At 48.4% G+C, this 23,053-nt stretch overlaps 1 protein-coding gene across 2 annotated transcripts; it reads right to left on the bottom strand.

Annotated features, from left to right (window-relative positions):
• Positions 1 to 343: 343 nt before the first annotated feature.
• On the bottom strand, positions 344 to 22,736 carry kirrel1b (kirre like nephrin family adhesion molecule 1b). 2 transcript variants are annotated; one of them, XM_085930184.1, is made up of 15 exons: positions 22,414 to 22,480; positions 11,238 to 11,387; positions 8,824 to 8,973; positions 8,388 to 8,545; positions 6,997 to 7,147; positions 6,638 to 6,743; positions 6,418 to 6,566; positions 6,180 to 6,307; positions 5,464 to 5,590; positions 5,199 to 5,299; positions 4,239 to 4,455; positions 4,065 to 4,172; positions 3,736 to 3,863; positions 3,001 to 3,075; positions 344 to 2,784 (listed from the first exon to the last, which is right to left on the bottom strand). In XM_085930184.1, exons 1-15 carry the CDS (start codon positions 22,460 to 22,462, stop codon positions 2,203 to 2,205), a joined length of 2,379 nt encoding a protein of 792 aa, XP_085786310.1. In that variant the 5' UTR covers positions 22,463 to 22,480; the 3' UTR covers positions 344 to 2,202. The 2 variants fall into 2 exon arrangements, with proteins under 2 accessions (XP_085786310.1, XP_085786309.1); XM_085930183.1 differs by having other exon boundaries at positions 4,065 to 4,455; positions 22,414 to 22,736.
• Positions 22,737 to 23,053: the final 317 nt, after the last annotated feature.

Here is a 23,053-nt window from a genome sequence, read left to right as displayed (position 1 = left end):
TTGAAGAAACAAAAGATCGGGAAGACATAAGCGGAAATCCATCGGTAGGGGGTTGATTGACGATATTGAGAGGCATGTGTAGAAAATAACATGAAAAACACACAAAACAAATCTTTGTCCTCAGCAAAATACCCAATTATTTTCAATAAAAAAAGAGCAATTAACTGCGCTTTCTAATCATGTTGGAAAAGACGAATGAGGCATAAAGGAGAAGTCTGTGGGAAAAAAGACGTGATTAGAAAGGAGAAATGGCAAATGGTGTGTGGAGAGGGGGGTGGGCAAGATGAGCAAGACAGAAATGAACATGAAAAACAGACTAAACGATCGGGGTCTCATTTTTTTTTCACAGAATTTTAACCATACAAATGACTAAAATTATTTTCAATACAGCAACTGGGTATATGTTGTTTTTCCTTTACCGAGAATCATTTTCAAACGGGGGAAAGAATAAAATCGATAAGCTAACAACTGAGTACGAGTTAAAATTTGCATCTTTTTTGTATGAAAACAGTTTTATTTTTTGGAATTGTATGAAAAAATACAAAATAATTTGACACATGGAAAAAAAAAAACCTTTTTTTTTCTAAAACATTTATACAATTAAAAGACAAAGGCTATCTTATGTGGCGGAATATCAAACATCACTGGAAAAATCAAAACTGGACCATGGACATGATACGATCTTGACTGTCAATATCGAGTCAACAAAAATACTTGTTCTGAAATACATCCAAAACTTCGAGAGAATGAAAAAATCGGATGAAATGACCGAGTACTGTCATGTGCTGCGTTTTGATGAGCCAGTTTGCATGTTGAGGGCGTAGCACGAAGACAAGAAATATGGATGAGACATCAGCGGTGAACACTGCAAGCTCACTCACAATTGGCAAAGACCATAAAGTAAAAACAAACACCGCCATTTTGTTTTTTGCTGCATTCAGGAAGCATTACATGTTTACATGTTGTGTCGTTCCCATTATATTGGCATGTCATTGACATGTTTACAGTAGCAAAATGAGCTCCACAGAAGCCTTTGCAGCTTCACCTTGATATGTTAAGACTCCACTGTGGAAAACCAGCAGTCACCTGCTGTCCAAAAAGGCATTCCAGTCACGGGGGACTGGTGGTCTGAGGGGCTCAGATTCAAAACAAAACAAAAAAGACCCCTCGTTGTCCGTCGTCCATCCATCCCTGGTGAAAATGTTGGTCTTAAAAATCCAGTGTCGCACAACTCTGAAACTTTGGTCCCGTTTTTTTTTTATGATGACTTTTTTTTGTTTTTTTTTAATAAAAATACAATAATCATTTTTATGAAGTACTCCTCATTTCAGGATAAATTAAAAAGAGAAGACTAGTCTACTGGGCAAGTGACGACAAACAAACACACTTTGACACTTGAGGATCCAGGGTGCAGAGGTATTTTCTTTTTGAAAAACAAACCTCAAGTCACCAAATGGACTTAAAAGCCAATGTCAAAATGAGCGTAGAAAATTTGCTTTGCTACCTGCTCCTGGAAGAGAGAGTGCCCTCGCGGCTTTATGTCTTCAACAAGCTGCCATGTTGCTGCAGTGCATGGAAAGATATGTGGCTTGTTTTTGTACAAAATGTCAACATACGAGCACGGACCTCGTTCTCAAAATGGTTAAATGCCCTCATTGCTAGAAGAGGGCTTCATTGTGGAACGACTCGCTTGGTGTCCGGGTTTTCAAACAAAAAAAATAGTCCTTTTTGATTGACAGATACAGCCACCACATTTGGACTAATCGGTATTTTTTTCCCAACGAGTTCGCGCAACTAGCCCGGGGCTACATAGCTCGCTCAGAGCAGAGTTGGAAATCATTCAAAAAGGCGGACTTCCTGATCAATTTTGGATGTGGGACTTTTTCATGGGTTTTCTAATGAGCCGCTCACTGGATCAGTGAGGTAACAACAGTAAGTGGTGAGGCACTCGAGTCGGCTTTCGCCCCAATTGGTCACTTGGACACAAAATGGCCGACCTGTTCAATTTTAGACATAAGTCCTCCAGGTTTTGTCATTGCAATTCAATTTCCTATCATTTAGAAACTAGATTTGGGTTAACCGCATGTCTACACGGGATAAAAGTTCAAGTTAGCCAAAATGGTCAGAAGTGCTCTTCTTTGCTGATTGTAGTTAGCGCCGATTAGCATTCATATCGCTAACGCCAGCGCATGTGGTTTGCCTTCACACGTGAGTCTGCATCCTCTGCGTGTGTTTCTGCGAGTGGTCAGAAGGGGGCGACGAGTATGAAAAGCGGGTAGCCGTGCCGTACTTCTCCGCTTCGGGGCTCTGCTGCTCCGGTCTGCTCCCCGGTCCCGTGGGGTACATCTCGTAAGCCGGGCCCTCCTCCACGGGCGGCGCAAAGGCCACGCGATAGCCGTGATACTGCGAGGGGTACCCGTAGTTGTCGTAGGCCAGCTGGGTGGTGCCGTCCAGTAACCCGCAGTCCCCCGGGTAATCACCCGGGTAGTCCGCCGGCGGGTCAGGCGGTGCCTGCTGGGCTGCGGCGGCTGCCCGGGTGAGGGTGCTGAACTGGGCGTAGGTGGAGTGGGACATACGGGATGGGGGTCGCGGGTCATAGCAGCCGGCCCGGGAGCCTGGCACCGCGCTGGGGGCGGCGGCCAGGGCGGCGGAAACGGCGCCACCGCCTGCTCCGCTGTTGGAGTTGGGGGAGCGGAAGTCTCCCTGGTAGTGGACGGCACGAGACTGAGGGCGAGCTTCGTCGTGGGTGGTCGCTCGCACGTTGTAGTAGCCGTTTGTCGGATCCTGAAATTGCAAATGCAAGTCTTAGCCTCCAAAAAGGATCAAGTGTGAAACCTTGTGCGATCTCGTTTGAATCCCTCATTTGCAATCCTAACACAAGTTATTAGAAACCCTCAGCCTAGTTAGCTAGTAAGCCAAAAGCTAACGTCCGAGCGTGTGAGCGAGCTTGGCTTTCGCTCGTTCGAAGCCCTAACCTGAAAGCCCGAGTCGGCGCCCTACCTTGAGCTCGTAGTCGTCGCGCGTGTCGCCCTCGCTGCGCACCTCCTGCTTGAGCTCCATGTCGTCTTTGAAGGGCTGAGTGGAGGGAGAGAGGGAGACAGAGGGCAGAAACTAAACCGTCAAAACGACAAAACACACAGACGGATGGACGGAGGGAAAGGAGGAGGGACGGACGTCCAGAGAAAAGGAAGACAGGGAGGAAAAGAGAGTTGCAACTTTTATTCATTGAGCTCATTGGTCTTGCCTGTTTGACTCACGAAGAATCACATGAAATGTTTACCATTTGACATGCGCATGGAACCTTTTCTTGATTCATTGAGTTAGTCGTGAAAACCAAAAGGAGAATCTTGTCAAGTCACAAAATATTGATTTGATTCAATCAAAGATGAGCTGCCAATAAAACGAGAATGAATTGATGCTAAAATGCTATTCAAGAATTGAATTCCCAATCACAACTACAAATAATGTCACGACATAATTGGTTGAAGGATTTCTTGGAAATGATGACAAAAACAAGCAAAACAATTGGAACATTTATTCATAGTTACTACATTAAACGATACACAGTGAAAACCAAAAACTGAAATGAGACTCAATTATTTGTGAAATCTAATATTTGGCTAGTCCGCTCCTTTCCCTACCTCATCTACAAATGAGCTCTCCCAATTTGTCTGTTTAGAAGCCAAACAAAACAAAACAAAACGAATAGGGCGGGTTGTGGCGACTGCTACTCACCGAGTACATGGCCTTGACCATGCGCGTTGCCGTGGAGACGCTGGCCGCTTCCTCCTCCAGACCGCGCGTCTCCTTGTTGACCGTCTCCACTTTGATGTCGGCTTTGCTCAGCGTCACCCCTCGGCGACCTGCGAGGGACATTTGCGCCGTCCACTTTAAGCGGAATGCTATCAGCCTTTGAAACCTAAACACTAGGCCGTTATCATTGGTCCAAAAACAACAACATAGGTATGGAATAATGAGAGGCGGGCGCTCGGAGGCTGCCACCCGGTCGGAATATTTATGAGCGGCTGGACGGACGGCATATGCGGCAGAGGCGAGCGACTCACCGGCTTTGCGTTGGCGGTACAGGAAGAAGGCGACGGCCAGCAGCAGCAGGAGCACCAGCATGCACGAGCCCACCGTGCCACCGGCGATGATCCCCACCGGGACGATGTCTGAAAAAAAGTTTTTATCCCGAGCGAGCCCCCGTTCTTTTTGGAGCTCTCGTTGCCTTTCCGTACCGGTCTCCTCCAGGGTAATGATCATGGTGCGAGGCCCGAAGGAGTTCCAGGCGGTGCAGTTGTACGGCGAGTGGAAGTCAGACTCCATGACGTTGTTGATGGTGAGCGTGGAGAGCACGCCGCCGCCCTGCAACGGTGGCTTGCTCTGCTCCACCGTGTAGCGCTCCATCAGCGTGCCTTTCTCCTTCTCCCACACGTTCTCCTTCCACGCCCACACCTGCAACACGTACGCTTAAGGGACCTCGCTCGCTCGCTTGCCATTCGAGATGTAAAGAAAAACTAAATAGGCAGATATTGGAAAAGAACCACAGACACAACGTTAAGACACCGAGACGGGACGGATGGGCCTGCTCGGCGTGTGCGCCGGCTGGCTAAAAGAGAAGTGAAATGTGATTAGTCGCACCTTGCATTAGCCCTCGTGGCTTGCGTGGCGTAAATTCCTGCAGATCTTCCCTCTTTATGGCCAAGAATGTGCACATCGACGGATTTCTTTCGGAATATCGGGCGGCACACTCTCACACACTCTGACACGCTGCATTTTTTATAAGTCCTTGTGTCTGTGCATTAAGCCGCTACTATAATGTCGCATCGCATTATACGCTGGCGGGTCCGGCCGGGCCTGGGGCTTGAGGCTTGGCAAACCTCCTAAAAGCTCTGATTTCTGTCATGTCGGCGAAGCGAAAATTGGGTAATTGCCGCTTTTTTTTTTTTTTATAAAAATGTTCTCACACACGCAAAATGATCCATCACTTTGTGAGATATTTCCATCAAGTGTGCTTTGAAGGGGAAAAAACATTTTTTCCAAGAATGAAACTCGTGCTGTATTCAAGAGGTTGTAAATGTGACACTCAGGACAAAAAAAAAAAAACGACATATAAAAAAACAGATAAGCAGCGCTAGTATGAGGAAAAAAAATCAGCAGTCGCTTGGTACAGTTAAAAAGATGTAAGCGAGACTTACGATCTTGTCCGGTGGGGGCGTGCTGGCAATGTAGCACTTAATCTCGCCTCGCTCACCCCGCACGGCGTACTGGACCGGATTGCTGGAGATTATGGGCGGGCCTGGTTGGGGCGAGACAAGTTAAATACGTATCGTTCTTTTTTTTTTTTCCCCCCCCCTTATCGTCGAACTAATCCTACAAAGACATTGTGTATTTGGAAAAAAGCTGGTAGCTTGAATACTGTAAAGACATTTGTAGCATCACAAAAGGTAGCTGGCGACTCACCGTTGACCGTGAGCGTGACTTCGGTCTCGCCCACGCCGATGCGCGGCACGATGGCCTTGCACACATACTGGCCGGCGTCCGCCTGGCTCACCGACTTCAAGTAAAGCTGGTTGTTGTTACTGAGCACCTGCACGCACGCACACACAAACGAGAGTCAACGGCTCGGGAGGAATCGAGGCAGCCAGACTGGGCCGGCCAGCCAGAGCCGCATATTTAATTCATAAAACATGTTGATTTACTCAGCAGGCTCCATTAGCTTTTTTCTCCTGGAGCTTTCTCTTAAACTGTTGGGCATGAATTAAAGATTTAAGACACGGAGAGTCTTTCGACAAAGTGTCTACTTTACAACTGAGCAAACATTTATGAAGTCTGCCTTTAAAAAGAAAACATCAATTGAAGTCTTTGCCGGTGACACGCTTTTCCGTCTGGCCAAGCGTGTCCCCTTTTTTTTTTTTTTTGCATTGTGCCAACCACGTGACCGGACAGCAATGAGCTCGACTGGGACAAAAGTTGGAGAAGTCGGAGGCAAGCCCGGAGTGACTAAACCTGAGTTTCTGGTGAATTCCCACTGGGTCGGGCTGCGATATACTCCGTGACTCCAACCTGCCCATTATTTTTTTCTAGCCCTGTTTTGAGAGCCGCTCGTCACAAATAATAAAGTTGAGAGTTGGATGAGGTTCTGTTTGGAATACGTAGACCGTCAGGCAGGCTCTCACCATATTGGAGCCCTTCTTGGTCCAGGTGAGGGTGAGCGGAGGGTTTCCAGACCACTTGCAGTTCAGGGTGACATCAGAGTTCACGTCCACTGCAATGGGTCGCGGTTCGACCACCAGGATGGGTCCGACTGGGACAAAGAGACGTCAGAAATGGGGAAAATGGCCCATTAGGAAGCATCGCCGACGGCTACGGCGGCAAGCCAGTCAATCATTAATTGACAGGATCCAAAAAACTCACAGTGGACGTCCACCAGTATGCTGACGTTGGTGGTGCCCACCGCGTTGAACACCTGACAGGACACGGGCTCGGTGAAGAAGGAGTGGTCGGCCGTGGTGGCAAACACGCTCTCTCGGGCGCCCTCCAGCAGCACGCCGCCCTTGGCCCACCTGACACGGACAGAAGACGCGGTCTTTAGCCAAAGCGCCGCCAGTGCGGCCGAGGCGGCGCTCATCCCCACCTGTAGCCCATGATGGGGGGGTTGGCCGTGGCCTGGCAGGTGAAGGTGACCCTCTCGCCCTCCAGCACCGAGCGAGGCTCGATGGACAGCGTCACCGTCGGCTGATCTGAAGACACGGCCAAATATAGACCATATTGAGCAAACCGTTTTTTTTTTATTTGCACCACTTGGCCACTGGGGGGCGGTAGAATGGAGAGATACACAGAGACGTGAAAGCTGCAGTCAAGATGATTATTTTTTTTTTTTGCAGAGGATCAAGAAGATATGTCAATTGTCGCTCACACTGCTATTAGTTAGCCTTACATTGTGCGTTAGCTAGTACGCTAGTGGGCGGTACTATGAGTTACACAAGAACCTACGGTGCACGTTGAGCATGATGTTGACCCGCTTGCCCATGGGCACGGCCGGGTTGCTGGCCACGCAGGTGAAGTTGCTGTGGCTGTCCGTGTCCAGCGGCACAATGGGCAGGTAGCTCCTGGTGGTCACCCTCTTGCGGTCCGGCAGCACCTCCTGGCAGGACGGCACGGGAACATTGCATTTTGGAAAAACGGGTGCAAGAACATGTCAAAGAGGGTGAGTCACGCTTTGCTGCTGCTGCTGCTGCTGCGTGTGCATACGTGAGCCAGTGTGTTTGCGGCGGAGCTTTCAGGCATGATTTCACCAGTGGAGTCGAGAGGAAGGGAGGGAGGGAGGGAGGGAGGGAGAGCAAGTGTGGTGGTGTGTGTGTGTGTGTGTGTGTGTGTGTGGAGGTGGGAGAAAGAGGGCAAAGTGTTCCCATCATGCAAATGATGACATTTAAAAGGTTAGCTGCTTTCCACTTGTTATTGATAAAAACATGCCTGATTATGATTTTTTTTTTTCCAAAGTACTTTAGGGAGTCCGTCGCATGTTTGTTTCATCGTCGACAATGTTGCAGCAACAAGGATTAAAATCACGCATGTGATCCGTTCACGTGGACTGAACACTCAAAACGTTACTCCCAAAAACGACAAGACGCTCAACACTAGAGACGACTGACAGTTGACAAAAACCTATTTAGCGACCTTGAAACAAGGCACTTTTTTGACGTTTTGTCTTTCTTTCTTTCTTTCTTTCTTTCTTTCTTTCTTTCTTTCTTTCTTTCTTTCTTTCTTTCTTTCTTTCTTTCTTTCTTTCTTTCTTTCTTTCTTTCTTTCTTTCTTTCTTTCTTTCTTTCAAAGCTTTTGTTTGCATGGTGCTCTTTTTGAGCCTCCTGAGTTTGCTTTGGGCTAGATACTCTCAAATTCCTCCTCTCGTGCGCCGGAGGCAACGAGCATAAAAATGAGCCAACAAACAAGATGAAGTAGCTTTGCTGGGAATTGAAAGTGAACTTGTTCTGCTTTTGTAGCCGTAACCCCTCTTTAATCCGTCGCTCGGCGTGTGAGATTAAGTGCGGCTCTCACAGAATTTGTTCGTCTCTTTTTGTGCTTCTTCCTGCGAAAGGCTTTAGATTAGATTTTATGTCGTACTTGATTCACTTAGCAAAAACCGTTGTGGGCGGAGTCCGAAACAACCAATTGATCTGGATTCAATCCAAACCAGGTACATAGTGTCCCAATTTGACAGCACGTGACGCTAAACCATTTGGACGAGGTCGGAAATTCACAAAGTGACTAAGCGCAGGCGACGACACTGCAGCTCTGCTTAGCCGAGCAACAGTTTGACAGACATCTCTCGTATTTAACCAGAGCCTACGCTGCGGGTGGACGGACGGACGACGTGTTTGAGTCACCGTGGACTGGTGGGCGCCGTCGACGGGCAGGCCGTTCTTGAGCCACTGGATATGCGCAGCTGGCTTGGCGCCGCGGGTGACGCAGGTGAGGTTGTGCGGCGTGCCGGCCATGAGCAGCAGCTCCGGGGTGCCCTCCACCACCGGGTCCTCGGGGGGGACTGCAGGACGAATGGGTGCACGCACACACACATGGTTTTCATTCACGCGTTCATTTTTCATTCCATTTCAAACAACTTCCATTTACGTGATTTATCGTATCGGCCGAGCTATCGGTGAAAAGAAAATTGATATGGCGACGTATGACAGCTTCCAAAATGTAATGTCATGGCTCAAATGATACAAGCGCATCAAATGTATCATCGGGTGCTTTCTGACATAGTGTCACGTCCAGGACCGCGCGAGGGTGGAATTGTGCTGAGCTGTCTGCGTGACTCACTGAGGACGTTGAGCTTGGCCCTGCGTGAGCGCAGGGCGGCCTCGGTGGCCTGGCACTCGTACAGCGAGTCGTCCGACAGCTCGGCGCGGGAGATCTCCAGGTTGTACTGGCCCGTGTCCAGGGCGCGCAGCACTCGGTACCGTGGCCACGCTGGGGGAAGAAAACAAAAATTTACTTTGGAAACAAAGCGTCAACCATTGAGCTCACGAGGGGCAACGTTTCAAACGTGCTCATCATAAAGATGTCATGGGGTCAGGGATTTGCAAACCCAAGGGGAAGATAAAAGTTTTGCATCATGAGGCAAATTGCTGGTGGCGCACTTTGATTGTACACCTTTTTTTTTTTTTTTTTGAAAGGTGCATGTGGAAGCGCTGCGCCAGCTTTTGTCAGGATGGCTGAAAAACAAATGAAAAGATGAAACGAAGCAGCAAGGTGGGTTGGCACCTTCGCACCACTTTTCACGGCGAATCCAAGGAATGATACGACTTTTAAACCCCTCTCTGCCCGTACTACTGTCCACAGTCGGAGATTGCCGGAGTTCCTGTTCACTTTGGGCTGTTTATTGGTCATATTGCCAATTTTTTTAATTTTATTTTTGGCAACTTTACAGCAGACCTTCCTGTTGTAGACTTTGTTCTTACACTGTCCTCTGATTCTGACAAATAATTACGAGTGAGACTTTCCACTAGGAGGCGCACGCCGACGTGTGGGCATCACATCATGGATTCAGATGGCGGAGGCAGGCCAGCAGGTGCTTGCAGCAAGTGAGGGAGAAAAGGCAGGGGGAGCTGGATTTCCAGGGGGGGCAATGCTGGACAAAAGTATTAGCCCAGATGACATCATCCACTCGGGTACCTTGCAGCATAGCAACCAGAGACGTGACGGCACCCCGGTGGAGGATGAGGTGAAAGGAAGGACGAAAGGAAGGACGGAAGGAAGGAAGGAAGGAAGGAAGGAAGGAAGGAAGGAAGGAAGGAAGGAAGGAAGGAAGGAAGGAAGGAAGGAAGGAAGGAAGGAAGGCATGCCCGCCAGGTGCAAAACATGGCCGGAATGATGAGAACAAGCTAACATGCGATCGCAAAAAGAGGTGGGGGTGGGGCTGGGGGGGAAGAATATAATGTGACAGATTTATAGTATGACACTTTTTTTGTGGCTGCGACAGAATAACTGCATTTCTAATATTTTCCACAGGGGAAGACCATTTGAGTTATCTCAACATCAAAAGCGCTACATTCGTAGGCAGGATGATTTCCATCAAAAGCGGTGCTTTTAGTCTCCGTCTAGTGGTAAAAACAACAACCGAGGGGAGATCGACAAGATCACTCGCATCCCATTTAAAGAAGACCAATCCGGCCGGGTGACAGCCCATGCTGGCGGGGAAACCGGGACGACATGTTGATCAAATGCAGACGCTTTTCTGGCTGCTGGAGAACACCGCTGCAAGGACAAAGAGCAGGAGGAGGAGGAGGAGGAAGGGACTGAGGCAGACACATAAAGCCAGAGATGATGGAGGTGTGTGTCTATGTGTGTGTGCGTGCATGTGTGTCTGTATTGGCCTTTACTGAACCTGTGAATTAAATTGAGTAGAAGACAAAATTCGCATCAGGTCAGAAAAGCACACGTCTGAGTGCCAGTGCACGGATGCTTGTAAAAAGATGTTATTGCCCAACTTTTTAATTGTATTTGTTGATTTACACTTCCAACAATGGTTGTATTTCATCTGCTATGGTGCTTTTAAAATCCGTCCATCCATATGGATTGGCGAGTGTAAGTCATGCGGTATTGAATGAAGCGGCGTCCATTTTGAAAGCTTGAAATTTTTCAAATACGACCAATAAAAGGCGATAAGCCTTCTACAAAAGCCCCGAGGTCCATTCGCCACAATTAATAAACAGCACACATTTTTTTCCGAAGGAGACGCTAAAGTGATTATAAAGCCTCCATTAAGCCACGGCACTTGACATTTAATAACTTTTTATTGAGATTCCGGCGGCGACTGCAGATGCCGCCGCCGCCGCCGCGCTCGCCTCGGACAATAAAAATCCACAAAGACGGCGAGCCGGAGTACAAGAGGGCATCCATTCTTCAAGTGTCGCCCCGACGTTAATCGCCGCTCGTAAAGGCGAGAAAACCTACGTCAAGGCCGAGTAATATAAAAAAGGTTCGTCGGGCGGGCCATTTGCTTCCTTTTAGCTTAGCGGCTAGCGGCACTAACTCAGCGGGAAACCGACGAGTGTGGGGAAGATGGCCCAACTACAGCTCATCACAAGTGTATACAAATCTCTTTAGTATATCTTTTTTCTAACTCACAAAATCTGGAACATTTTAATCAAAAGAAATATAGTTGTATGAAGCCTCTTTGGTTTGGTATGACAAGGCCAGAAATGTTGGCGCTGTGTATGAAAGTGTCTGACCTCGGAGGCCCTCGCCCACGCCCAGCGCCAGGCCATCTTTGGTCCACTGCACGATGCCGCTGTAGTTGAAGACCACGCAGGAGAGGACCACGCGCTCACCCAGGACCACGGACTGGTCGGCCGGCTCCTGGGAAAAGCGAACGCACGGCGCTGCAAACAAAAGCAGACAAAACGGCGTCCCGTATCGAGATGACTGACATTCATTTGTAAACAAAGTGCAAAATAATAACCTCACGAACGTAGTCCAATAATAGCAGCTGAATTTCGTCACACTTTTCTGACTTCAAAAAAAGGTGGCTAAAGCTAAGAGCAAAAGCTAAGCCTAATGCGCAGTCAACTTGAAACAACACGACAGTCTTATTTTCATTCTGCCATCCGATTGTTGTTCCTTTTGCGACTTCTCAAGGTCTCTCAACTCATTTCACTGCTCCTCGAATGTGTGTTTGTGTGTTGGTGTATGCAGGCATTTGATTTTGTGTTTTGCGGAGCTGCTCTTTCTTTTTTTTTTCCTTCTTCTTTCCAACCCCCATCCCACAGTACAAAGGATTCTGCTTACACGCTCGCATTTCCCCCGGCAAAATAAGCCTTTTGGCTACCGCCGCGCCGTGTTAAGACTACAAGTGCAGCAGGCGCACAAACACACACACACACACACACACACACATCATCGTGTTTCAGGTGCGGAGGCGACAGTTTGCACTCGTTTGCATCATCAGGTAATGTTGTTTCATATTCTCAAAGCAAGTCTTGCGTGCTAATTAAGGCAGGCGCTTCATACACATAAACACACATTCACACAAACGTACTCATTCTTTCTCCTCACTCACTCACTCACTCACTCACTCACTCACTCACTCACTCACTCACTCACTCACTCACTCACTCACTCACGCAAATGCCCAATTTGAGCCAAAATGGCCAACTTCCTGGCCCTTTACCGACCTGGCTTCTAGAGCACGGCTTTAGGAGGAAACCAGCCTAAAACGAGGTCCATTCCCGCTCTGGTTTCTGGTCTGGCGGGCCTTCTCGAGCTACTGAATTTCAGGTGGCAAAGTGAAACAGCCTTTGAGGAATGGCGGTATGGAAATTTCATCATGGACAATACAATTACACAGAAACTCTTTGATCTTATTCAAATATTCAAGGTCGAACCATAGCTTCATTTTTAGCTCATTTATGGACATTACAGGGCCGGCCGGGATACAAGAGTGTGTGTGTGTGTGTGTGTGTGTGTGTGTGTGTGTGTGTGTGTGTTTGGGTGTGTGCGTCCTGTCAGCCTGCAGCGGCGGCGGCTCACATTGTAGACGGGAGAATCATAGTGACAGAGAACAGAGATGTAATTAACCCTACGGGATACATCAGCACCCTTCTCATCCTCCTCCCACAACACAAGGAACACACACACGCTCGTCAGCATTCTCCACCATCAGCATTCCCTGGTGATTTCCTTTCCTTTCCCGTGTGCTTCCTCTCTCTTATTTACAACATCTTTCCTGGATTCTCTCTGCCTTCTTTCGTACTCTGACAATCCAGTTATCGGAATGCTCCAAATGAGAATGCTGCTCGTCTGCAAGATTGCAGAAAAAAAATAAAAAAAAGCCTGCAGGCCTTCCCGCAGAGGTTTAGTGCGCCACACATTTTGTGTGCGTGTGTGCTTTGTCATTTGCACGGGTTTGACTGAGTGACTTTTGGTTGGTTGAATTTTGAGGCTTTGCTGTGGCTCAGTGCAGCTAGCTCATTGACATGAGCGAGGAGCCTCGCTGTTGTGTTCAAGGCCCACACAAAGACTGCACGTGTCAGAGTGAGAAAAACATGTTCAGTGCTTGCAAAAACTCATTGGATCAATTCAATTTATTTTCAGCCATAGTTTTGAAGGAGAACTCAAGCCACATTTATTTACACAAGAATATTTTATCCGTGCTGATCCAAACATGGTTTTCTGATTCATATTGCGCTTGTGGATGACCCATCATAATTGATCCATTGTAAGGAATCCCACCCATCATAATTGATCAATTGTCATGAGTCCCACGAGCCACAATATCGCCACCTGTTGGTGACTCAAATGTGACTGACATATTTGTCAGAAAGTCACTGTGCCAAAAAAGGGAAAACAATTGGGGACTACTGGTCCAGCTTGTGTAAGCTTTAATTGTGACTCACATTGTGTGAGTGGCTCTGACTCATCGCTGTTGATGCTCACACTCACCAGGGAGGGAGGAAACACACCAGGTTGCCCCAAACGGGCCAACACAAAGTTTACGACACGTGCAACCTCTTTTGAAAGTCCATGTATGCGGTATGGCCACTCGGTATCGGTAAACAGCCGATCCTGATATCGGTCTGAAAGAAAGTGGGGATGAGCATTCCCACTATTTATGTTTTAGGAGGATCAATTACAGAAAAGACAAGTCGTAAGCATGTGTGTGTGCGTGTGTTTTTGAAATCATGCCAACCTAGTGGCATTGCAAGGAGGAACACCATTGATTTCTTTGAACGAGCCATTTCACCCTCCAGACCTATCGATTTGACCACACAACACATTTACATACTACACACACATGTACACCAATACACGTGCACGTCCTAGTGCACCCCCACGCACGCTCCCTGCAGCCTTGTCTCTAATTGGCTTGCGCTTTCTTACATTTCACTTCTTTCATTTCTTTTTATGACGCTCTCAATAATTCATCTGCTCTCTTTCTTTGCCGTCCATCTGGTGGCGCTGATGTTTAATTCACCTCTTCCTTGTCATCTGCGACTACTGCAGGCCCTTAATTGCTTTTTAAGAGCGTGCACGTGTGCACATGCACACACGTCGCCCCCCCGTCTGACCTTTGTCGTGAGTGCATTGTACACGTCTGATAGCGTTAGCGTCAACCAACGAGCACGTGCGCGGCTGAAGGCCGTAAATGTTGAGGGGTCGATAAAAACGAGAGGAAGCGTAGAGTGGTGTGCGTGAGCGCGTCCGTCGCAGATTATGAGTTTCCCCATCGAGCTGCGCGCTCATCCGCACCGGCATCAAAACGTACCTTTTTGAGTCAATGCTATGCTAGCTTGCAGCAAAATGCTAACGTCACAGGGTACGGTTCACAAACATGTTAGATCTATCATATTCCAAAAAGTGGAAGCCGGCGACAGACAAGACCGTGAGGCTCGCCGAGTATTACAAAAGCAAAAGCGTGCGTCAGTCCAGACAATGCGACAGGCGGCCATCGTTAGCAACACGGACCCAGCGTGGCCCGGCCCGGCCCGGCCCGATGAGTCATTATCCAAATAAGCGCTACGCTCAGTCAGCAGCCACCGCCGCGCCGTTACTTCCTCTTCAATAAGAATCGGCCATGAGAGCGAGTGAGCGAGCGAGGGAGCGCTCTGCTCAGGCGGAACCACATGATGAGATTCCAGCGGAGTAAATGGGCTGGGGGGCAAACAAGCTCACAGAACAAAACTTGGAAGCCAAGATGAAGCAAAATGAAATGTTACAAGTCAAAGTCTGCTCAAAGTCAAATATGCATTTTTCAATTACAATGCGGAAAGATTGGAGCTCGCTACACACGTCATTCATATTTCATGATTTCACCTTTTAAGAGACGACGAGTCGACTACTCGGGTGGGTCGTCATGAAAAGCACGGCTGCGTCGTCAAACGCTTACTAAGGACGGCACAAACGGGAACGTCGGACCACTTAAGAGAGCAAAGAGCTAAACTACGAGTTTTCCCACTCCTAAGATACAGTACATATATATAATCTAATTAAAACCCATCGACAAGTTGTATTACGAGCGCGTGGCTCTCGAAGCGGCAATTAGGCGGGAAAACAAAGATTTCCTTTCTCCGCCACGCACATCAAAAAGCTCCAGCACAGTTTAACATGAAAGACCATGGGCAACCCGACAGCTGAAAGCAAACTTCTTCCTTCGTGTTCAAAGTAGCTTCTGCCGACTTCAGAGGGGGAAACACCATGAATGAATTTTGGGCTGCCAAGTTGCTTTTTGGCTGCCGCTATGTAGAGGAAAAGGTCCAACAACAACAAAAAAATGGCCACGGGAATGTAAAGGGAATTTCTGAAAGCAGGCACATGCAAATTAGTTGGGGCTCCGGCGGGCCCCAAAAACCGATTGATTCTGCACGCGGGCGCTCCAACAATTGATTTCTAATGTGCGACTTGTTCGAGCGAGACGACGGAAGCGCTTTTTGTTCTGCAGATGGAAATCGAGGAATGCATTAGGAGTGATTCTTCCAAGCGCCGCCACGTACGAGTCAAGTCGTCTTTCATCTGGTACCCCCGCAAAGATCGCGATTGTTTGCTTTTTGAACTTCTGAGCCGAGATGCTTAAGAAATACGTCAATAATGGTTGGCGCTTCCATAGATGCTGGCCGCAGTGCCCCATTTGGAAAGCATCACTATTGGAAAAAGAAATGCACAATGATCATACAAAAGCAATTCATTTATATGGACATAGCTGTTACAAATCTCAAACAAATACAAAATAAATGATGAAATAAATATACTACATTGTGTGAATAAAGTGGGAAAACTATTTCTAAAGTACATAAATGTAATCCGTTAAGTTTCCAAATGATGGCAGCTCAGCCCCTGGTAGACAGCCCCCCCCCCCCATTCACCCCCCTCGCCTCCCCCAAGCTGTCACTTTGACTATTTCCATCCGTCTGTTTATCTGTTTATCTGTTTTGCCTCTTTGAGGTTGCCTTGCTGCGTCTCATCCACGCACGCTGAGAAAAGCGCGCACACGCCGCCTACATTCTCCTCCCCTGGGGGGGGTTGCAGTGGAAGTGGGACAAGAAGCAGATCAAACTTCAATCTTAAAAAGCGTGACACACATGTGAAGCTAATTGGCTTGTTGACAGTGAAATATTTAAAGGCGGCCATGAATTATAGAAAAGCAGACATCGATTGTGTATTTGCGGCACCATTCATAAAACATTGACCACCGGCACACTTCACAAAAGAAAAGAAAACAGCAATGGCTGAGAGGAAAATGAAATCATCATTCGAAAAGGTGTTTCCCGATTTCGCCTGTTCACACTTTAGCACATTTTCACACTCGGCTTGGCGCTTCCTCGACTTTTCGCGCTTGCCACTCTGGAGTGGACTCTGAAACGGCGCAGGCTATTTTGGTTTTTCAAGACTGGATTTCCACTTTGCATGGGGAAAGCAATCCATGTTGGTTGGGGAGGGAGCAAATGTGACCATGGCACACACATGTACGCGCATCTCTTGCTCTGCTTTTCCTCACCTCCCACTCACTTTCCTCCCTGCTTTTCTCTGGAACACTTAATTAGCTGTGCTAGCCCGAGGTCAATCTCTGCTCCTCTGCGTGACAGCACGCACACAAACAACGTGTTTACAGCAAGTAGCACGCTTTTGTCTATCTGACTCAGGCAAATGTGGACCTTTTCCCGTCCAATTCAGGCGCAGCGTTGTGCTCTGTAAGTGCGCGCGTGGAAAGATAAGAAGTCGCGTGCACGTAAGCTTCGGAGTTTGCGGCGGTCCTGCGATGTTCCTCCAATTGGATGAATTTTCCAGTTGCCTATAAAAAACATCAATGAAGAAAAATGCTGTTTTTGCCACAAGCGGAGCCAAACGTCTGCAGAATTCTGACAAAGGCTTTTCCTGTGATTCGACTTCCAAACTGTTCGTAATTGTGCGACTGCCTCGTCATTCACATTTGTCTGTCACCATGTGAAGTTCATTTGTATGAATCTAAAGGAAGTACTGACAAAATGTTCAGTTTCAAACTATGATCGGGAGACTTTCCAATGAAGGCCTCCAAAGGTACATTTCTGGGAAGCTAAGCCATTTTGACTTATTATTCTCATTGGCTGAACGTACGAGGACGACGACAACCAACGGAAGAAGAAAAACTCACGTATTTTCAGAAAATGAAAACGCATTTGAATATTTATAAGAAGCAAGACGGGAGCCGTGGGGTATTGATGCAGAGCTGCGCAAATTAGCCGGGAAAGCGCTATTGACTCAAGCTGCGCGCGCTGGAATCTGAAAGACGGGGAATTCCCAAAGCGGAGAAGGTTGAGGGTCGGGACGGGACGGGCCGACCCCGATAGGACGGCGAGGCGCACTTGGCAAAATATCACACGGGACTTTGAAGAAGCCCAGGAGGTGCTGATGGAGGAGTTCCGATTCTTGAAATGCTTGGGGGACCTGCAAAGGGGAGGGGGCGGCTGGGGTCACACAAAGGGCTGGCCAAAGCCACATCGAGTGTCAAGCGTGACCTTTGAGGAGCCACTTTGTCTTGGACAAGAGAGCGAGTGAGCGAGCGAGCAAACGAGCGCTCTACATTCCCGTCGCTGCCCCCGTGTTTGTTTGAGCCACTGCCCCCTTGAAGTCTGCTGTCTACATTTTGACATTTCTCCATCCACACACACACACACACACATTCATCTCTCACCAGCAACCAGCAAATCCAAAACTTGTGTCGCCATGGCAACAGCGGCCGTGCGTAAAATCTACCTAAATCCCTCTCGATAGTTATAAAACAAAACAAAAACAAATTTTGTTGCAAATCGACAATTGACGCAAAGAGGGAGGAAAAAATAATAAAGCAACAGTCGAAAAGACAAATGGTGGGAAACAAAAGGCAAAAGCCAGACGAGGAGTGCGGGAGGGAGGACAAAGAGGCAAACAGGTAGTGGGCAGGCAAAGAGACACGTTGCCATGGTAACAGTGACAAAGGAGAGATGAGGGAAGCGTGCCGTCGTCATGGTAACGCAGGAATCGGAGCGAGGCCCAAACAGAGAGAGAAAAAGGTCTTTCCTCACATGGCATGCACGCCAGCGAGTGTCGAGTGCGGCGAGTCGGCCACAAGCGAACCCTCACCCAATTTGAGATCTTCCCTCATTTGCCTGCATTTGAAAGGGCAAAGGCCAATCCTAAACCTGAAAGCATCTTGCAACCCGACTATGAATGGTTTGGTCTCCCCGCTCGCTCGTTCGACGTTTGCTATCTGTGCGATTATCGTCAGACGCCGCTCGCTTCCAGGGTGGCGGCGGCGGCGGCAACAACGCCGGCGGTGAGGCCAATTTTTTTTTTGTGCTTGTGCAAAGACAATGACACGGAATTGAGATAAGCGCTTGCTGGCAACGTTTATCACAAGCTTCTAATTGCTCGTCGGCGCATCGTGCCGAAGCAAAACGGCCGGTGGCAATCCAAGGAATCCGAGGAGGAAGCCGCCCGTTGCACCACAGAAGGCTCAACGCTCATTTGGAAACTTAACGCAGCCTTGACAATCATCCCAATTTCAGAGCGGGCTGAAAAAGCATCTTCCCAGCCCCATCGTCCGGCTTCAAAGCAGAATTGGAGAGCCAAACGAACCCTGACCCGCAATCCTAACCTTGTCTCCAAACTTTTTTTTTTTTTTTTTAACGTTAGCAACACACGTTAGCTACACGTTGGCACTCACTGCACCGCATATTCGGAGAAACCCCGACTACACGTCCGCCCCCCCAAATCGCGCCGGGTCGTTAATGCGCGGCGTGCTCATAACGAGTATATTTCCCGCCGCATAATTGCGGCGTGCGGCAGATGGCCGCCGGCTAACTGGCTGGCAGTTGGGCCTAATAGCTATTTGCTGTCCATGTAAAACAGGCCGGCGCTTGGCCGGCGTGCGGCTGGCCGGCAGCTCCGGCTTAAAATAGACACATGTCCCGCGCGGTGCGGGTGCGGGCCGGGCCGGGCCGGGCGCGCTCGCGTCTCATTATCCCGCCGTAAAAAAAAAAATCCGGGAAGAAAAACAATTTCCCATTTTATGTCTGGGCGCACGCGGGGGGCGAAAAAAAAATGAATTTATGCGCTAGGAATTCTAATGGCCGTTCCTCGTGGAAAATAATTAGCCTGGCGAGCTTGAGTGCAGCAAACAGAAATGATTAATGAGCACGTGTCACATAAGTGCGCTTATGAAAGAGGCGCAGAGTGTTTACAAGGCGGAAGAGGACGCCGTCGTTTTTTTTTGTGGGTTTTTTTCTGTCTCCTTCTCGACGTGCTTTTATCTCCTTGCTCACCGGGGGGAAGACGCGGCAGAGAGTAGGCTCTTCCTCGGCAAACAAGTAGACTAATTACTGGGGATTAAGCGGCAGCCGGCCGGCTGGCCGGCGCGGGGAATAGTGAAAAAATCTCTGGCACAAAAAAGAACCCTTTTGTTCACCAACTTAGTCTGCAAACTTTTTCTGTGGCTTTTAAGAGAACGTAGGGCTATCCGTTCCGCAGAGGCGCAAAAGTCAAAGACGACTTGACAGACCAAACGTTTGTTTGCCATCTCAAACATGTGACTACAATTGAATTCAGATTTACGGCACTAAAATGAGCCTTTTATTTCTTAAGTGCTTTTTTACCACACAAAATGCCTCAGACTGCTTGAAATTTGGAGAAATTGAACAAAATGGCCAGAACATTTATGCAACAAGCTCTGGCAGGAGGTCGCCGCCTTCTGAACTGTGACTCACAATCAAAGCTGCTCTAAGTGCGCCCCCCCCCCCCCCCCCCCACCTGCTCACTTGGTGAGGGGCCTGCAGAGGCATCGAAGCCACCAGAAGGCAAAATGTTGCATTGGGCTGACGACGACCTCCGCCAGGGCCGCTTCTGAAAACGCTCGTCAGGTCAGTCCAATGAAAACACATCTGGTAGGTAGGGCGCCGCTCTCGACGTCTTCCCACGACTTAACGGCCGACGTCCGTTGCGGATGTCCCCGACTACCTCATTACATTTTCAATTAACTCTCTGCCGTTTAATTAATTTTAACTGCTCTACTTGTTTTTTTCTTTTACACCCTCGTATTTCTTTCCTTCCTTTCAAACTTTCCCCTCTTCCTCTGTTGCCACGGTAACGCTGTCTCACTCTCTCCCGCTGGTACACCCCCACTTTCCTCTCTCTCTCTCTCTCTCTCTCTCTCTCTCTCCTCCAGAGGCCGGTTGCTATAGAAACACAGTTATTTAAAAGAAGAGAAGAAATTATCTTTTTTTTTTTTTTTTTTTAAATCATCCCCCCCCCCCACCCACATCCTGCCACTCGGTCCATCTCTCTCTCTCACACACACAAAGATCACGAAGCTTTCTGGTATGTGCTCTTCATGTTAGCTTGGCGTGGCTTGTCGTTTGCATTACGCTTAAACTTGAGCTACACATTTACACACAGGCACACCGTAGACGAGATGGGGAAGGGGGGGGGGGCAATGTGTCTGTTGTTCCCTTTTACACCTTCCCTCAGGTCCAAAAGAAAGAACAAAATTGCCGCCTTAAAGGACCTAGCTCTTGACGTTTCTTTTTCAAACACACCGTCTGTAAAAATTGAGGCCTTCCATACTGCAGGCTAACATGTCACGTGTCATTTTCAAAATTGCAACCCACTGACTGTGACTTGGTTCTTCTCGCTTTGATCGCTAAAGTTGTCGTTCAAGGTTCGAGAGGGTAACTTTGATTACGCTCCGACGTCACCCAAACGAGAGAGCGGCACACGCTCATATTGTTCCAACGAGGGGACGCTCCAGCAGCCGACTTGATATGGAATGTGCGTTGAGCCGCCGCTGGCCATATTAGCATGGCCTCGGTTGGCTTTATCTGGAATTGAACTGGCCGCAAAGCCTTTCATTCTCGCACGAGCTTCTTTTTGGCGGCTTTCTCGTAAACCGCCACGACCGTGATGATCGGATAGGATGGCAAATGGGATCGGTCGCCACCCCAATTCCCGCCCGCATATGGGGAGGCGACTCCGTCCGTCATCGCCACTCCTGATAAGATTGACGACAATGGCGGTATTTCACATCTATCTACAAAATAAAGAAGATATCCATATTGTTTTATCTGAATATTGACATTTTTGTGCAATTCCATCCTTGAAACAGTTTGGGGCGTCCCGAGTGACGATAGCACATTGTAACAAAAGTCTGGCACTTTGATCGTTTCCTCCACCCCCTCCAAGAAAATGCACGGTTGTAACCTTTTGACGAAAGAAGTTGCTAGTTATTGGTCACCACGTGAATCTCGATGGATTTTTACGTGGGTGGTCCATGGGCAGAGCGAGCAACAGGAGAAACACAAAAGAGAGAAGGAAAGAAATGTCACGCTTTTTGTTGACATGGCTCTTGACCGCCATTTTGATGCATTAGGAAAAAAAGAGCGAAAAAGGCAGGAAGAATGCAGCTTTTTAGGATTTTCACGTGCTCCTCTGATATCTTTTTTTGGAGGGTGGAAGGAGTCTCGGTGGGTTTGCACCTACGTTACAGGTTGACGTGGCGCTTGCACGTTCAATGCGGCAAAAGATAATCGTGAAGAGCAAAGTTTGCCAGCCTTTGATCTGATACTACCACTGAAGGAAGGAAGGCACGAGACCATTTTAGGTGCTCGTTCGGAAATGACAGCTGAAGACGGCAAAATGGACCAACTGACTTACTGACAATACCAGATGCAGAAAATGGACTTTTGACCCTCACTGATAGCAACCCAAAAGCCATCAAATTCACATCTCAGTCTCCTGCCCGGACCATCCATCCATCCATGAACGCGCAATGCATCCGAGGTCAAGCTTCAGACGACGACCAAGTCTCCAAGCTGTCGGCGCACGTCAGCCACGGACGCTTTTGTGGGCCCAGGTGGCGAGGCACATTTTCCCACCTGGCAAGGCAGGTACACACCACCACCACCACGCACAAAGTCATTTCGTTACCATCGCTCCTCCCACAAAGAACAGACGCAGCAGTTGGAACTACAAGTCCAGCCAATATTCAGCTTTGGTCAAGTGCCACGCTAAGATCATCAGGCTCCATTCAGGCAAACACAGAGACCAAACCATGTGTCCGTCAACACATAACACCCAAGCCAACTGTTGTGCGTCACCATCATCTCTCTCTCTCTCTCTCTCTCTCTCTCCCTCCGTTGACTGACAAGGACACCAGAAAGAAAGCAAAGTGGAGGGAGAGTCCGTCCAAACTACTTCAAAGCTTTCATGTCGCCTTTTGGAGCAAAACAAAACATGACAATATGACGTCACGCCACTGGGCTCCTTTAGCCATCAATTGGCCATCAATTAGCAATTATTCAACCTGAACGCTTTCCAGATGCGACCCATCAACTGCCAATCATCACCACTCCATAAAAAGAAATCAAACAAAGCAGATGCATATTGTGTGCGCGTGCTTGTTCTTACCTGGCAGCAAAGTGACGAGCAAAGTTACGATCCACAAAGGCTGCTTCATGATGCTTTCAGCCGTGCGCGTGCACGTCGTTGCCCGCCGCCGCCGCCGCCGCGCGAACCTCCGTCAATTCCCGCTGGATTCCACTCATCAGAGAGGCCAAGCAAGACTTATTTATTGTGATCAATATTGGGAAATCAAGAGAAGACGAAATCCTCCTCTTGCACGTCCTCGTGCACTTTTTAGTTGCATTGACGCTCGTCTACCTCTCGCAGCGAACGCTCTGCTGGCGTTTGAGCGGAGGCACACTTGTTCTCGCTCTCCCCGCCTCCTCAACCCCCCCGCCTCCTCTTCCTCAGCAGGCTCACTCCCACCTCTCGCTATCACCCCCCCCCCCCCCCCCTCATCAGCACCCCCCACCTTTGCAAAAACTCCGTTTGGGATGGCACTCAAAGGGCTCCCTCCAGTGGCCGTCAAGGAAACTGCGCTTCAGAGATGCACATTGACAAACTGACGAGTATGTGCACATTCATTAATTCATAGACAATAACAGAAGTAGAATACAAAAAATAAAGACAAAATCCACATAATAAACAATTAAAGTAATCATAGAGCAATTCTTTAAAGAATCAGAAAAGCTCAACAGCACGCAAA

This window comes from Syngnathus leptorhynchus, chromosome 14 (genome assembly GCF_054491065.1).
Source record: "Syngnathus leptorhynchus isolate UIUO chromosome 14, UIUO_Slep, whole genome shotgun sequence".
Lineage (NCBI taxonomy): Eukaryota > Metazoa > Chordata > Actinopteri > Syngnathiformes > Syngnathidae > Syngnathus > Syngnathus leptorhynchus.
This window is presented reverse-complemented; position numbering and strand designations above follow the sequence as displayed.

Excerpts from the sequence above, each read along its gene's own strand:
- kirrel1b (XM_085930183.1), bottom strand. The coding sequence starts at position 22,462 with ATGAAGCAGCCTTTGTGGATCGTAACTTTGCTCGTCACTTTGCTGCCA. Across the intron at positions 6,308-6,417 it reads CATACTGGTGGACGTCCACT|TCGGACCCATCCTGGTGGTC; the intron begins GTGAGTTTTTTG and ends TCTTTGTCCCAG. Across the intron at positions 2,785-3,000 it reads GCGACGACTACGAGCTCAAG|GATCCGACAAACGGCTACTA; the intron begins GTAGGGCGCCGA and ends TTGCAATTTCAG.